At 47.6% G+C, this 15713-nt stretch overlaps 1 protein-coding gene and 1 long non-coding RNA gene across 2 annotated transcripts in view; one reads left to right on the forward strand and one right to left on the reverse strand.

Annotated features, from left to right (window-relative positions):
* The window catches only part of f8a (coagulation factor VIII associated), a 20542-nt gene continuing 4829 nt past the window's right edge, over positions 1 to 15713 (forward strand). The window contains exons 1-9 of the mRNA XM_063062627.1: positions 1 to 106; positions 3828 to 3874; positions 5147 to 5219; positions 6766 to 6925; positions 8103 to 8171; positions 11888 to 12008; positions 12113 to 12205; positions 12956 to 13020; positions 15217 to 15298. Of these exons, the coding sequence (XP_062918697.1) occupies positions 48 to 106; positions 3828 to 3874; positions 5147 to 5219; positions 6766 to 6925; positions 8103 to 8171; positions 11888 to 12008; positions 12113 to 12205; positions 12956 to 13020; positions 15217 to 15298 (769 nt within the window). The 5' untranslated portion in view covers positions 1 to 47. The remainder of the gene's footprint in view (positions 107 to 3827; positions 3875 to 5146; positions 5220 to 6765; positions 6926 to 8102; positions 8172 to 11887; positions 12009 to 12112; positions 12206 to 12955; positions 13021 to 15216; positions 15299 to 15713) is intronic.
* LOC134353996 (uncharacterized) overlaps positions 9551 to 15713 on the reverse strand; it is a 23668-nt gene continuing 17505 nt past the window's right edge. The window contains exon 4 of the long non-coding RNA XR_010019710.1: positions 9551 to 10014. This is a non-coding gene — a long non-coding RNA (uncharacterized LOC134353996). The remainder of the gene's footprint in view (positions 10015 to 15713) is intronic.

The raw sequence follows: 15713 nt of genomic DNA on the forward strand, positions 1-15713 counted from the left end.
CGGAGGCCGTTACAGTTGCGCATGGAGACAGCGGGTCCGTGGGAGGGATGGCGGCCGATGCAGATTTCCTTCACCGTTACCGGGCTGTATCCAACAAGCTGAAGAAGTGAGCGGAGGTTTTAAAGGCGGGAGTGGTGGGGGACGTAAGGGTGGCGGAGGGATGGGGAGGGAGGGTTAGTCAATACAGCCCTTAGCTCCACCCACTGCGCCGGTGCCCCGCCCCCCTCTGTTGCGACCCTCACCATTCCCCCTCCGGCTCCGGCTCCCTCCCCGGGCCTCGGCGCTCGTCGCCCTATTGCCCCGCGTTCACCCCTCGCCGGACAACCCTCCCACCCCATACCTCAATGTGGCCCGCCCTTTCACCGGACCCCACCGCCCCGTCCCCCCTCCCTGCTGGGCACCGTAGCTTCAAAGTCCAAAGTAAATTTATCATCAAGGCACATGTGTGTCTCCGTTTTCTTCAGAATAGAATCAGGTTTATTATCACCGGTATGTGTCGTGAGATTTGTTAACTTATCAGCAGCAGTTCAATGCAGTACGTTATACAGAAGAAGAGAAAAAATATAATAATAAATAAGTAAATCAATTACAGTATGTGTATATCAAATAGATTAAAAATCGTGCAAAAACAGATATAATATATATTTTAAAAGTGAGGTAGTGTCCAAAGATTCAATGTCCATTTAGAAATCGGATGGCAGAGGGGAAGAAGCTGTTCCTGAATCGCTGAGTGTGTGCCTTCAGGCTTCTGTACCTCCTACCTGATGGTAACAGTGAGAAAAGGGTGCTGGAGGTCCTTAATAATGGACGCTGCCTTTCTGAGATACGGCTCACTTGTAGGCTAGTACCCAAGATGGAGCCGACTAAATTTACAGACCTCTGCAGCTTCTTTTGGTCTTGTGCAGTAGCTCTCCACCCCCGCCCCCATACCAGAGTGATACAGCCTGTCAGAATGCTCTCCATGGTACATCTATAGAAGTTTCTGAGTGTATTTGTTGACATGCCAAATCTCTTCAAACTCCTAATGAAGTATAGTTGCTGTCTTGCCTTCTTTAAAACTGCATCAATACGTTGGGACCAGGTCAGGTCCTCAGAGATATTGACACCCAGGAACTTAAAACTGCTCACTCTGTCCACTTCTGATCCCTCTATAAGGATTGGTATGTGTTCCTTCGTCTTCCTGAAGTCCACAATCAGCTCTTTCGTCTTACTGACATTGAGTGCCAGGTTGTTGCTGCGACACCACTCCACTCCAGTTGACATAACTCACTCCTGTACGCCCTCTCTTCACCATCTGAGATTCTACCAACAATGGTTGTATCATCAGCACATTTATAGATGGTATTTGAGCTATGCCTAGCCACACAGTCATGGGTATAGAGAGAGTAGAGCAGTGGGCTAAGCACACACCCCTGAGGTGCGCCAGTGTTGATCGTCAGCAAGGAGGAGATATTATCACCAATCTGCACAGACTGTGATCTTGGAGTTAGGAAGTCAAGGATCCAATTGCAGAGGGAGGTACAGAGGCCCAGGTTCTGCAACTTCTCAATCAGGATTGTGGGAACGAATGGTGGGCATATTCAGTAAATTTATAGAATAATAACCATAATAGAATCAATGAAAAGCCACACCAACTTGAGCAAAAGATACTCAATAATAAATAAACAATAAATATCGAGACCATGAGATGAAGAATCCTTGTAAGTAGTTGTGAGAACATTTCAATGATGGGGCATGTGAAGTTATCCCTTTTGGTTCAAGAGCCTGGTGATTGAGGGGTAGTAACTGTTCTTGAACCTGGTGGTGCGAGTCCTGAGGCTCCTGTACCTTCTTCCTGATGGCAGCAGCAAAAAAAAGAGCATGGCCAGGGGATGCCCCAATGATGGATGGTGCTTTCCTGCGACAGCGCTTCATGTAGGCGTGCTCACTGGTGGGGAGGGCTTTACTCGTGATGGATTGGGCCGTATCCACTACCTTTTGTAGGATTTTCCATACCTGGCTGTGATGCAGCCAGTCAATATACTCACCACTACATATCTGTAGAAGTTTGTCACAGTTTTAGATGTCATGCCAAATTTTTGCAAACTCCTAAGGAAGAAGTTGTTTTCTTCATAATTGCACTTATGTGAGAGGTCCTCTGAAATAATTACACCCTCCTTGCCTCCTGTGGTTGTGTCCTTGCTCTTTACGCCGAGTGCAAAGTTATGGAATTGACATCATTGCTGTACACCGTACTTACACGACACGGAAACAGGCCCTTCAGCCCATCAGTTCATGTTGACCCTCAAGCATCTGCTTGTATTAATCTCCCTACATTCTAATCAACAGAACGGTTAGAATGTAGGGAGATTAATTTTCTCCCTTCAGTGGCCAATTAACCTTCATTACAAGGCCCTTCAGGCAATGGGTTGATACCTGAACCCGTGAGGGTAGTGTATAGACTCAATGTGCACTCGGCTCTGCAGTTCAGGACTGAATGCAGCTCACTGGTGCTGTGAAGTGGTGGTTTTCCAAGCTACACTACTGTGGTCCATGTACAAAAAGGGTAACTGATCTCACAAACAGTCTGACTCTTTCAGTGATTCTTATGCTGGTGGTGCTGACCTCATTCGAAACAATGGCAGCCTGATGGCCCATTTCAATCTCACACCACTCTCCCTGTGTTCACCCTCCACGTTGCCTGTTCTTCTCCAATCAAGGCAGCCCCTCCCACCCCTTCCAACCTCCGTCCACTTCTCTTGGTCACTCACCACTCTGATACCCTGCGGCACCCTCCCGTTTCACCCCCTTCCCAATGACTTGAACTTTCACCGCTGGGCAGCACTTTCACCCCAAAGCAACACACACAAAATGCTAACATCAGCAATTCTGCAGATGCTGGAATTTCAAGCAACACACATCAAAGTTGCTGGTGAATGCAGCAGGCCAGGCAGCATCTCTAGGAAGAGGTACAGTGGACGTTTCGGGTGGAGACCCTTCGTCAGGACTAACTGAAAGAAGAGCTAGTAAGAGATTTGAAAGTGGCGGGGCGGGGGAAGTCCAAAATGATAGGAGAAGACAGGAGGGGGAGGGATGGAGCCAAGAACTGGACAGGTGATTGGCAAAAGGGATATGAGAGGATCATGGAACAGGATCCAGGGAGAAGGAAAAGGGGGAGGGGGGGATAAAGACCTAGAGGATGGGCAAGGAGTATAGTCAGAGAGACAGAGGGAGAAAAAGAGAGAGAGAAAGAATGTGTGTATATAAATAAATAACAGATGGGGTACGAGGGGGAGGTGGGGCATTAGTGGAAGTTAGAGAAGTCAATGTTCATGCCATCAGGTTGGAGGCTATCCAGACAGAATATAAGGTGTTGTTCCTCCAACCTGAGCCTCCCTGGGCCTCCTGTCCCATGATCCTCTCATATCCCTTTTGCCTATCACCTGTCCAGCTCTTGGCTCCATCCCTCCCCCTCCTGTCTTCTCCTATCATTTTGGATCTCCCCCTCCTCCTTCCACTTTCAAATCCCTTACTAGCTCTTCCTTCAGTCCCGAAACGTCGACTGTACCCCTTCCTGTAGATGCTGCCTGGCCTGCTGCGTTCGCCAGCAACTTTGATGTGTGTTGCTCACGCAAAATGCTGGAGGAATTCAAGTCAGGGCAATAAACAATCGAGGTTTAGGGCTGAGGTCCTTCATCAGGGCCAGCATTTTGTGGGTGTTGCTGAAGATTTCCAGCATCTACAGAATCTCACCCCTAAGACACACCCTGTGCCAGACATGTGTAGACTCCAGCTACACATCTTGTTTATTTGGTAAACTCCTGATTGCTGTGTGTTTAATTTTACAGGCGTTTCCTGCGCAAGCCAAATGTGGCGGAAGCAAGTGAGCAGTTTGGTAAGTGACACTTAGGAACGTGGGGAGAATAATAATTAGATTATTGTAAAAGGTTGCTTGATGGTTAACCCATACTCGATGGGTTGAAGAGCCTGCTTCCAACTTGTATCTCTCTGTGACTGTGAGCCTATTGATTGACTGGATTGCAGAAGAAGCCAAGGAAGAATGGGAATGTCATACCCACGTCTGCCTTCCCGTGATGTGTTCTCTCTGGTGGAGTGACCCGGAGGGTGGCCGTCAAGTGAGGAATTGCGGTGTAGGCACGGTGGATTGCAGGGCCTGTTCCTCCGCGAGTCCGTGACTGTCTGACCTTGGGGAGGAGAAAGTTCTGAGGAGCATGTGAGAGCAGGAAAAATCTTAACACCATGGTGCAGATCTTCACCATTAAAGGGTCTAGTGTTTGGCAGGGCTGATATCCTATTTATTTTACACACCTCCATCTCTCATGGTCAACCATGGATGTTGCGTCCTCACTGTCTAGATACGCAAGCCTGGGCAGCACAATATGGAGATTAAGCTATTAAGCTGTTACCTATGTAGCAGGCTCCCCCTCTCCACACATCTGATAACCCAGAGGAACGGCTGAGCAGTGTCGCAGGAGCTGCCAGTCAGCATTGAACCCAACGCAGGACTCCCTTAGGGACTCCGCCTCTAGATTTTCCCCTCCAGGTTTACTCCCAAAGCCTTCCCCAGGAGTGGGTTTTGCTGCAAGGCAGTGGAGGTTTGAGATCAAAGTTTTCCTTCTCCTAACCGAGCTGCCAAACACAGCTGACGAGCCTCATCTGCCCAAAGTGACCGATTTTAAGGTGCCAGTAACCTGCCTTTGCTCCTTTTCCTGTCAGTAAAAACGGTTCTGCTGGGCTTAGTAGCTAAGCCACACATGAAGGTTAGGAGCTGGACTTGGCTGTCAGAGACTATTTAAGCTGCACCCCATTGGGAGCATTTAATAGGTAGTGGGAGCTTGTCTCCATTACCACCCCTGGCTAGAACAACCTTAAGGAACCACATTTTTGAGTGTTAATATTTAACCTAAGAGACTTGGGTATTTGTGGGAATAAGTGTATGACTATTTCTTAGATTTACTTTTGAAACAATCAGACACTGGCTTGGCCTTGAACTAACCAACCTTGGTGACTGGTAATTATGTTCACCAACCAGTCCTAGCCTTAGTGACTTAGTGTCCCAGTCATTGATCAGGCCTGGCCTTGGTTTTTAGGGTATTGTGTTAAGCTTGTGTGCAGAACCGACTGATTTGAGTGTGTTGCATTGCAGGTCAGCTGGCCAAAGAACTGAAGCAGGAGGAGTGTCTGCAGTATGCAGGCTTCTGTAACCTGGCTGTGGCACGGTAGGAAAGTTACACCTCAGACACAATCAGAATCAGTTTTAGTATTACTGACTTTTATAATGTGAAACTTGTCATTTTGCCGCAGCAGTACAGCGCAAAAACAAAAATTGCTAAGTAGAACAAAAGGGAATGACAAGGTAGTGTTAATGGTTTCATGGACTGGTGGCAGAGGGAGGGAGCTGTTCTTAAAGTGTTCGATCTGGGTTTTCAGACTCCTGTATCTCCTCCCCAGTGGTAATAGTGAGAAGAGGGCAAATCTCTAATGGTGAGAGTTCTTAGTGATGCATGCCACCACCTTGAGGTAATATATCTTGATGATGTCCTCAATGGTGGAGATGGTTGTGCCCGTGCTTTAACTGGCCGATTCTATGATCGGCTCCATCCTTTTGTGCTCCTGTGCGTTGGAGCCTTTGTAACAGGCAGTGATGCAACCAGTCAGAATGTTCTGCACCCTACATGGGTAGAAATTTGCAAGACTCTGGTGATATACCCAATCTCCTCAACTCCAAATGAAGAGCTGCTGGTGTGCTTTCTTCACGATTGCATCAATGTGTTAGCCCCAGGATAGATTTTCCAAGATGTTGACATCCAGGAACTTGAAGCAGCTTCCCTTTTCCTCCATTGACACCTCAGTGAGAACTGGTGTACATCCATCTTTCCCCCTCCTGAAGTCCACAATCAGTTCCTCGACCTTGCTGACATTGAGTGCGGTTGTTGCTGTGACACCATTCGGCCAAATGAGGTTCTGCCAACAACAGGTCCTCTCATCCTTCCCTCTCTGCACTACCTGGAGCAGGTGGGGTTGTGCCCCCATCTCAGGGGATTGGATTAGGGTGGTTTGCTCATCTGAATGTGGGAGAACCATGAGTAACTCCCAGTATCTTCCCAGGGCTGGGTTTCTCCTTGCCAACTACCCTACATTCCTGGCCCTGTCCTCTCCTATTAACTCCAAAACACAAGAGATTCTGCAGCTGCTGAAAAAAAGTGCTGGAGGAACACAAGTCAGGCAGTATCTATGGAGGAGAATAAAGGGTTGACTTTTCTAGAGGACCCTTTATCTCTGCTAATCCGTTCCTTTCTCCATCTAATCCACCCAGGTCCCCTCGTACACCCACTCACCCACTTCTTTCCAGCCCCTCCCTACCTCGCCTGTGCCCCAGTCCCCTGCTACCCAGTTTCTTCTCCCTCTTTAATCTGGTTCCATCTGCCCACCACTCAAACCACCGGATCTTCCTCCTCTCTCCCATTCTTCCCATCTTCACACCATCCATTCTTCATCTGGTTCCACTCATCACCTTCCTTACTCCTCAGGTTCCATTATCCACAGCCATATGTTTCCTCCCCTAGCTGTCTCCCCACTCCGGTCTCTGCTCCTAGGCTAATGTAGGGTCTCGACCATCCACCTCCCTCTCAGATGCTGCCACAATCCCCTCAGCAATTTGTTTGCTGCTCCAGGTCCCAGCATCCATGGTCTCTTTTGCCTCCTAATGCTGGGTTGAAGGTGGAGCACTACCCTCATTGCCGTTGTCCTCTGGCCTGCCATCAGGTGTGAACAGACTCTGTTTAATGCTCCCGGAGAGGCCCTGGCCCTGACCGATGCAGCCCGCCTCTTCCTGCAGGCGGAGAAGGAGACGCAGAAACTCCAGTGCCCAGGCTTCGAGGAACATCTGCAGGCCGCAACCAACTGCTACAGCTTTGCCATAAAGGTGAGACGGGAAAGGTCTTTCACAGCCTCGTTACGCCCTAAGCAAGCAGTGACGTACTGTGGAAGTGGGTGAAATGTGAACCCAGTCTGTGCGCCACAAAATCCCACGTGCAGCGTCAGTATAGAACGTAGAACAGTATAGCACAGTACAGGCCTTTCAGTCCACGATTTGGGCTGACCTTTTAACCGACTCCATGATCAATCTCACTTTTCCTTGTCACATAACCCTCCATTTCATCCAGAGGATGACTCCCTGCCTCTTCAAGGAAGCACCACAAGTATTTTCATTGCCAAAGGCAGCAAAACCTCACGTTACACAGTGTAGTTCTCTCTCAGCACCACAGTGCAGAGATGTGTGAGACTGTTGTACTCAGCTGCCTGATCCAGAGCTGAGAGCTCTCACTGCTCGACAGCTTGGAGCCAGGGTGCTGGGGTGTGGAAGCCCCACTGGTGGAATATTTAGTATGGCAAGGTCGCTGGTCCTGGGTACTCGGGATAGGTGGCTCCCACGAACAGTATAAACCTCAAAATCATTGGCCATTCTTCCCTCCCGCTGCACTGGGCTCCAACGTTTATTGTTTGCGATTTCCCCCAGGCAGTGACAAATCCGTGTGACCGCCCAAATGGTAGGGAAAGAGGCATTACACACTGCCCAGTTCCCGCTGGCAGTCACTGGCTAATGATCAGGTCAGGAAAACTGGTCAAAACGCACCAGGATGAGACCACAGACAGTCCGGATCTGGGATTTGGTTTCTCTACTTTCAGTCAAGTCTGTATTGACACATGGATCTCTGTGTGTTCCCCATTCAATTTGGGTAACACTCCATTGACATTCCATGATAAGCTACTGGAGTACAGCAATACCAACTGTAGGCTAAAGGACACAAAATGTTACCTCAAACGAAGGAAAACCGGTGCTAATTTCCCTCACCCTCCCTTTCCACTCTCCACTCCCCCTCCCTCTCCCTCCCCTCCCCTACCTCTCCCTCTCCCCTTTCCTCTCCCTCTTCCTCTCCCTGCTCCCTCTCCCTCCTCTCTCCCCCTTCCCTCCTCTCCCCCTCCCTCCTCTCTCCCCCTCCTCTCTCCCCCTCCCTCCTCTCCCCCCTCCCCTCTCCCCTCTCTCCCCCTCCCCCTCTCTCCTCCCTCCTCCTCTCCCCCTCCTTTGCTCTCTCTTTCAGGTCTACATTGAGTTGAACCAGCCTGTCATGGCAGCCAGCCTCTGCTTGGAGCTGGGAAATGCTTTGAAGGTAAGTACTGCAACCCCCCTCCCCAATTACTCTACTCCTTATTTTGAGCCACATTCATGCTGTGCTGTAATAGAGACACCACTGACAATTGGTGAACGATATTCTTAACTTCATTCAAACTCTTAATTGAAAACATAAATATAAACACATTGACATCCGAGGGGAAAATTATTTCCATAGAGTGGCCAATGTTGGCATGTGCCAGAGTCAGAAACATTCACTACGTTTAAGATGTGTATATATATATATACACAGGGACTGGAATAGCAAGCCATTGAAGGATGTAGACCGTGTGGTCAAATGGGATTAGTAGAATTGAGTAAACGGTCAGCATTGACATGGTTGGGTCAAAGATTCTGTTTCTGTGCCACTCTACTCCATGACAATACAGGCCGTTGAGGCACAAGACATTCTGTCTCGGTCAGGACTGTGCATTCCCTTTCTTCTCCAAGTCCCAGATCCATGGCTCCTCGTTTTCAAGTGTTGGTCCTGGATCCTCACTGGGATTGCAGTTCTCATGCTGTTCCAAAGTAGCAGAAGGAATTAAACCCTCTTTCCAGGATCTGTCTCCCGAGAGCACCTTTTCTGCTTTTAAGGAACAGTGCCACATCAACAGTCCAGTCCAGGTCCATTGCAGCTGGACATCAGGTTGAAAGAGGAGCTCTTTCATCTGCCACAGCACCAGCCTTGTAACAATAGTTCTTGGTGGTGGGGCAATCATTGGAATTGTCTCTTCCTGACCATTTCCTCACACACATCTCATGACCAGGTTTTCCTGCGTCAGTATCTCACTCTCTTAACCGAGGCCTCTGATTATCTCTGATTACCATGGCAACAGCCAGCTCTTCTGCCTGCTATTCAGGTCTCAGACGCCACAGGAAATCTTTCAGAGTGGAGCCTTTCTTTCCCAGTGTTCGGTGTTGCTTTCAGTTTATTGGTGTCTTAGAACCTTGAGTCCCAGCAGGTCCAACCAACTCCCCAGTGAGGTTACTGAGGACGAGAGAAAGTGTACTTCACAGTACTGTTCCTTTACCTCAGGGAGGATGTTTCAGGCTGCAGTTGTGGAAATTCCACAGTTTAATTGTCACCAGTGCCTTCACAGAACAGTTCCCAGGTCATAATTCAGTGATTGATCAATATCCACCGATTACAGTAACCTCTTTATATTTTCTTAGCGTCCTCAGAGAACTTTACGGACCATTAATCATCTTCATGTGTGGCAACCAGCAAATGTTTGTTCAAACTGAAAACATTATCTTTATTTTTCTGGGTGGTTGCTTTTGATCCTTTGGCTGCTAGGCCACTACCTATTGCTCACCCACCTGCAGCCTCCTTGCACTTCACAGACACTTCCAGTAATGTCCATTGCTCACGAAGTTTTGGCACTGCCAGGTCACTCACAGGATACCCTTACATTGTCCAATACTCATTCTGGAGACAGCAGTGAGGAGTTTGACCGGTTATATTCCTGGTACAAAGAGAGAATGAGCAGGTTGGGTCCAGCACCACTGAGTTCGGTGAATGAGTGATTAACGTACTGAAACAAGGGGAGCTACAGGGTGGATGGTGAGAGATGTTTCCTCTGGGGAGGACTTGGTTTCAAGTGCAAGCGAGAAGGAATTTTTTTTCTCTCACAGGATGGGGGCATCCTGGAGTTTCCTATCCCACAGAGTGTGTTCAGGATGAGGACTGACAGATGTATTAATCTTATTGAAGCACCCGGTTTCCTTGGCTGCATAAGTGTAGGGAAGACAACCTCCGGCCCCTCCAAACTCGTGAGATTGAGGTGTGCTTGATCCCATTCCAAACCCTGGTTTGTGTGGATGCTGTGTCATTTTCTACCCTGTTACAAATTAATGCCATGAAATAACAGAGAGTATACTGCATACGCTGGAATTATATTTATGAATCTTAACTGGAGGGTTAGTAAAGAGTAACAAAAAGAAAAGGGCCCATTTTAATTAAACAGTCACATGTGCACAAGTTTGAGCTCATCGTGAACTTTTGTCACTTACACACTGACCTCGGTCAACGCGAAAGCACACACCACCTTCCGAACGTCGCTTGCAAACCATCTCAAACAAACGGGTCTCTCACCGGATTGTATGCTGTGACTGGTTCTCCCCAGCGTCTTCTCTTTTCATCTCCTCTCGAACAACAGCCCCAACCTTAGTGTCCCTCACTGGAGAAACCTCCCATTAATCCGACCATACTAATTGGATGGCACACACTTCTCCTCTCTCTTATCTTCAACAATGAACCAAAGCTGAAAACGAGCAGCTTGCACAGAACAGCATAAAATGAAATACATACAACATAACAGTAAAAAAATATGAACCAGGGCGTTACATTATTGTGTGATGGATGTTCACTTTCCACGGCCCGAGAAGCTTATTGCCAGCCTCAGCTTTCTAGCACAGTAGTATGACCTTTCCAAAGGGCCAGAGTTATTCGTGACAAAGTTAAATTTCTAACAAATATCCCTTGCTCAGCTTCTTGTTGTAAACAAGAATCAGTTTTCAGTTCTTAACGTAAATTGCAAGCATCAATCAGTTTGAAGTTAAAAGCATAGGTTTGCAGTGTTACAGAGCACAGGCTGTTGGCCCATGTGGGGGCTGGCTGCTAAGAGATGTGGTTTGCAAAATGAAATGTCCGTGAGACATTCTGGTCTGCACCAGCTAAAGTAAAACAATGGGGTTATGTTACATCAAACTAGGCAACTACACCTGAGTTACTTGCATCGTTGTTACAGAATCAGGAAGGTCCCAGACTGGGTTTATTTTGTCACTTAGCATATCAAACATGGTAACAGTATGACCAATCAATAGTTGGGGTATTTGTGTACTCAGAGAGTCAACCCTCACAGTATTAATTGCTGGTGTCTGGGATCTGTCCTCAGAAGCATTAGACCATCTGCGTGAATTACTTTGTCCCAGCAAAGATATCTGAAAAACTTCACATGCAAATAATGTCAACTAGTAGCAAAACAGTATAAACGTTAGAATGCATCGGGGATTGTTAAGAACGCCAAGAAAATGACAGGAAGACAGGGTGACAACAGAAGAACTGGAATTCATTCTTCAACCTTCCGTTTCTTTGATGGATGACTCATTCATCTGCAACTCGTTCATATGTGCTTTTCATAAGAATTATACCTGTGTTTGAAAATCCTTTGTAGTTTATAAATCTTTTGGAATTCAGAGAGTGTGTAGAACTATTTGTCTAAATTTAAGCGTGTAGCATTAAAAATAAACTAACAGTTTAAGGTACTTTGTTAGCTAGAGGTATCTCCTCCTTGGTAGGAAGGGGAACCCACCACTCAGCCAGTAGCTAGACCTTGCCGCTGAGACTAGACAGGGAAGCAAGCTAGTCCTTGAAGAGAATGTGGATACCATATAACCTCCCTATGGTGAGGGTATCCATAGATATCTGTATTGGAGAGGGCTCAAAACCTCCTTTTCAGTTCAGGGCTTGGCAGTCAGTGAAGCCAGTACCATGGCAATTGAGCTGTGGAATATGAGTGACTGCAGTTTTGGGGTATGCATGGTGGTGGTGTCAGTGATGGTGGAGCTGGTGAGTAGTGGGAGGTGTAGTGGTGTCTGGGTGACATTACTCACACTCCTTTCTACCACCCTGCCTGTTACTTACTCGATTGTGTGTTTTGTTGTTAATCAATCTATTAATGAATTCCACCCCCCCACTTTTTCTCACTAAAGGAAATGAACAAACCGGGCGAGGCATCTGTGTACTACCAGCGAGCGGCCGAGCTTCAGTCTCAGGTGCCCATTGAATGCCTGCTGTCGCTGGGCAAGGTGGCTTCCTGTAAGATCATAACCCGTGAGTATAGTGCCGCCTGTCCACTCAGCCGCAGTGCTGCTGCCCGTCGCTGGTGTCCCTGTCTCATCGTTCACCCCCTTTGCTCTTATGTACTTGTCTCACAGGTGATTATGATGGAGCTTTGGCCGTCTTCACTGAGATGCAGCTGATGGCTCAGGAGAAGGGATTGCAGCTGCCCGGAACCAATGCCCCTGTTGGTGAGTGTAGTCAAAGGGTAGGGGTGCACATACCAGTGTTCCTGTGTGTGTGGGTCACACTGCCCCCTGAGAACTTGTAGCTCGTCTTCATATTTGTACTGTTGATATTTTGTCAGAAGCTGACTATAAACATTACACCCAATGATCCCATCCTCCCTTCCTCCCTCCACTGCCTGTAGCTGTAGTGTGACACATTTACATAGATGTTGCCATTACAAGTTTGGAGCAGGGTTTTTTCCCCTCTGAACATTGGGTGTTTGATGGTCATTTTTTTATGGGTTTGTTTTGGTTTCTTTGTTTTGTAGCTGCCTGTTAGGAGACAAATCTCAAGGTTGTATAATGTATACATACTTTGAACTTTAAACAGACCTAAGATTTTTAATGTACAGGATTATGTTGGCAGCAGTGATTCTGGTTTGGATTTTACTGCCGTAATGACTGTAAAAATAAGAAAAAAACATGGTTTTCTCTTGCCTATGAGAGTATGTACCTTTTAATGCAGCCTCTGTGCCAGGTTCATGTGACACCGTTTCGTGCCCAACAGCTGTGACCCCTGGTGCTGACTCTGCACCTATAGCAAAGGGTTCCTGGTAACTTGACGCTGGGCTGTCACATTTGATGTGGGATTCAGCAAGAGCAGTAATACCTCCTCCCACGGTTAATTTCTGAACCGTTGCACTGCAGCATCAGTCAGCTCTGCTTTTGTTCAGGGTCAATGTGGCAAAGGTTTCATTCTCTTGGCATTTCCAGGTGCGTTTGTGGATGTCATTGCGAGGTGTGAGGTGTCCCGGGTGCTGCTGCTGATGCTGCTCCAGGTGAGTGCAGCGGGCCGCAATAAACATCACCTCTCCCCCCGCCCCCCACTGACGGCCATGCTCCCACCGTGCAGTCTGCGGCTGGCACATTCCAGCTCCACGGTACAGCAAGAATCTTCACCACGGCCTGATTTCCCCTCACATACTGACGGCCACGCTCCCACTGTGCAGTCTGTGGCTGACACTCTCCAGCTCCACGGTACAGTGAAAATCTTTACCATGGCCTGATCACCCCTCGATAGTACCACACCACAATCTTCCCCCCACCGCCCCACACCCCATCTTCACCCTTTGATCCTGTCGCACTCTCCTTATTTCATCCTGTAACTTGGGCCTTCAATCTTAACCCTGTCCCGTCTGCCAGATCCACTCTGAGAACCTCATTGCCACTTTGATCTTCTCTTCCTACACGTATAAACCCTAGTTAAATACAAAACCATTGTCTCTAATAAACCACGGTATCATAGTGGTTAGCTATTTCAGCTTGGGGCATTCCAGAGTTCAGAGTTCAATTCCGCTGCTGTCTGTAGGGATTTTGTACATTCTGCCCGTGACCACGTGGGTTTCCTCCGGGTGCTCCAGTTTCCTCCCACTGTCCAAAGATGTACTGGTTAGTAGGTTAGCTAATCATTGTAAATTGTCCTGTGATTAGGCTAGGGTTAAATAGGTAGGTTGCTGGGCAGCCAGAAGATCCTGCTGCACACTGCATCTCTAAAAAGAACTGGAAAAGAAAGATGGGGGAACCAGAGACGACAGATGATGGATTCTGGAGCAACAAACTATCTGCTGGAGGAACTCAGCAAGTCAGGCAGCATCTATGGAGGGGAATGGATAGTCAATGTTTTAGGCTGAGACCCATCATTTGGACCTAAAGATAGAGGAGGGATAAGCAGTGTAAAGAGGTGAGTGGTGGGGATAGAGCACCAACTGGCAGGTGATAGGTGGATCTGGGTGAAGGGCGACGGTAGGCAGGTGGGGAAGGGGAAAGTGGAAACAGCGGCAGAGGTTGGGAGGTGATGGGCAGAGACAACAAAGATAATGAAATCTGACAGGAATCTTTAACATAAAGCAGACCAAACTGCATCTTTGTGAGAGGTGGGCTGGGAAACCAGATTAATGGTTATAATAAAAACGTTTAATGAAATGTCATAATGTACAAATACGGATTCCCATGAGGATTTAGATCCTGATGGGGAAGTAGTTCAAGTGAGCCGAATGAAGTGTAAAATATCATATTAAATTAAAGGGGAGAGGACTGGCAGAATTTTGTTCAGTAATGGATAACCAAGAAACTGGTGGGAAAATAGAACAGGAAGCAAGTGAGAAGAACACACTTATAATGTTGGAGGAACTCAGGGAGGGAAGTAAGCAGTTGATGTTTCAGGCTGAGATCCATCATTGGGACTAAGGAGGACTTTATTGAAAGTAACAGCGATACCTTAGCTCGTAAAATGTCATGGCAAATGTCTTTTACCTTCTTGGGACATGAGAGGTGAGCGGTTATCATCTCATATTTGTCATAAGATTTGTCCTTTTGCAGTAGCAAAAATTAATACAGTGTGCAAGTCTTATGCACCCTAGATATATATATATATGTGCCTAAGACTTTTACACAGTACTGTAGTAATTTATGTGTTGGACTGTACTTCTGCCTACAGAAAAATACAGATTTCGTGACATGTGAGTGATGATAAACCTGGTTCTGATATGGGTCTCTATTGTGGACTGAGAGTGGGAAGGGGGCAAGAAGAGGGGAATCATGGTTGGGAAAAAGAGGAGGGAGTGGGCAGCACCAGAGACATTCTGTAATGATCAATAATCCATTTGTTTTGAATCAGATTGTCTGGGTTCTGAAGGCTGGGTGAGTCTGCACCCACACCACCCCCTCCCTGGCACTCCTTCTCTGCCACCTGTCCCACACCCCTCCTGCGGCGCTCCACCCTCACCGTTTCCAACATCCTGTACTCCTGTCAGATTTACAAACTCACTCTCCACACCATATTTACACATGTAGTACTAGGCAAAGGTCTTAGGCACCCAATCTATTTACATGTGGTTAAAACCTTTGCACAGTTCTGTACCGTGGCAGTTATATACATGAGGATCTCTGTGCTGGTGGAGGGGTGCTGCTGGGAAAATTAATGGGACCAGAAGTGATGGAACTGCTGGAGTGAACACCTTGCTTCCTTTTCTCAGCCCCCGCCACAGAAGCTGCTGCCTGAGCACGCTCAGACTCTGGAGAAATACGACTGGGAATCGTTCGACAGCCACAGCCAAGGTACAGGCTGCTTTCCTTACTGCACAAACGGAAATAATTTTGCTCATACCAGCTCACAGAACAATCTCACTTTCCCTGCAAAACATTCAGCTAGGTTCTTTCGCTCATCTACGTTTTCAGGGCGGTTTACAGCAGGCCACTAACCAACCAAGTTCACCCAGTTTAGCCAAGTTTACCCCGTTTGCAGCAGGCCACTAACCGACCAAGTCACACATTTTTGGATGTGGGAGGAAACCAGAGCACTTGTGGGGAGCTCGTGAACAGAGAGAGAATGAGCAAATTCCACACAGACCATTCTAGAGGTCAGGATAGAACCAAGATTTCTGGAACTGTGAGATAGAAGTATTACCCGCCACACTATAAGATATGGGGGCAGAATTCCATCATGGCTGAGTTTTCTTGTCCTCTCAATGGC

Source organism: Mobula hypostoma, chromosome 11, assembly GCF_963921235.1.
Source record: "Mobula hypostoma chromosome 11, sMobHyp1.1, whole genome shotgun sequence".
Lineage (NCBI taxonomy): Eukaryota > Metazoa > Chordata > Chondrichthyes > Myliobatiformes > Myliobatidae > Mobula > Mobula hypostoma.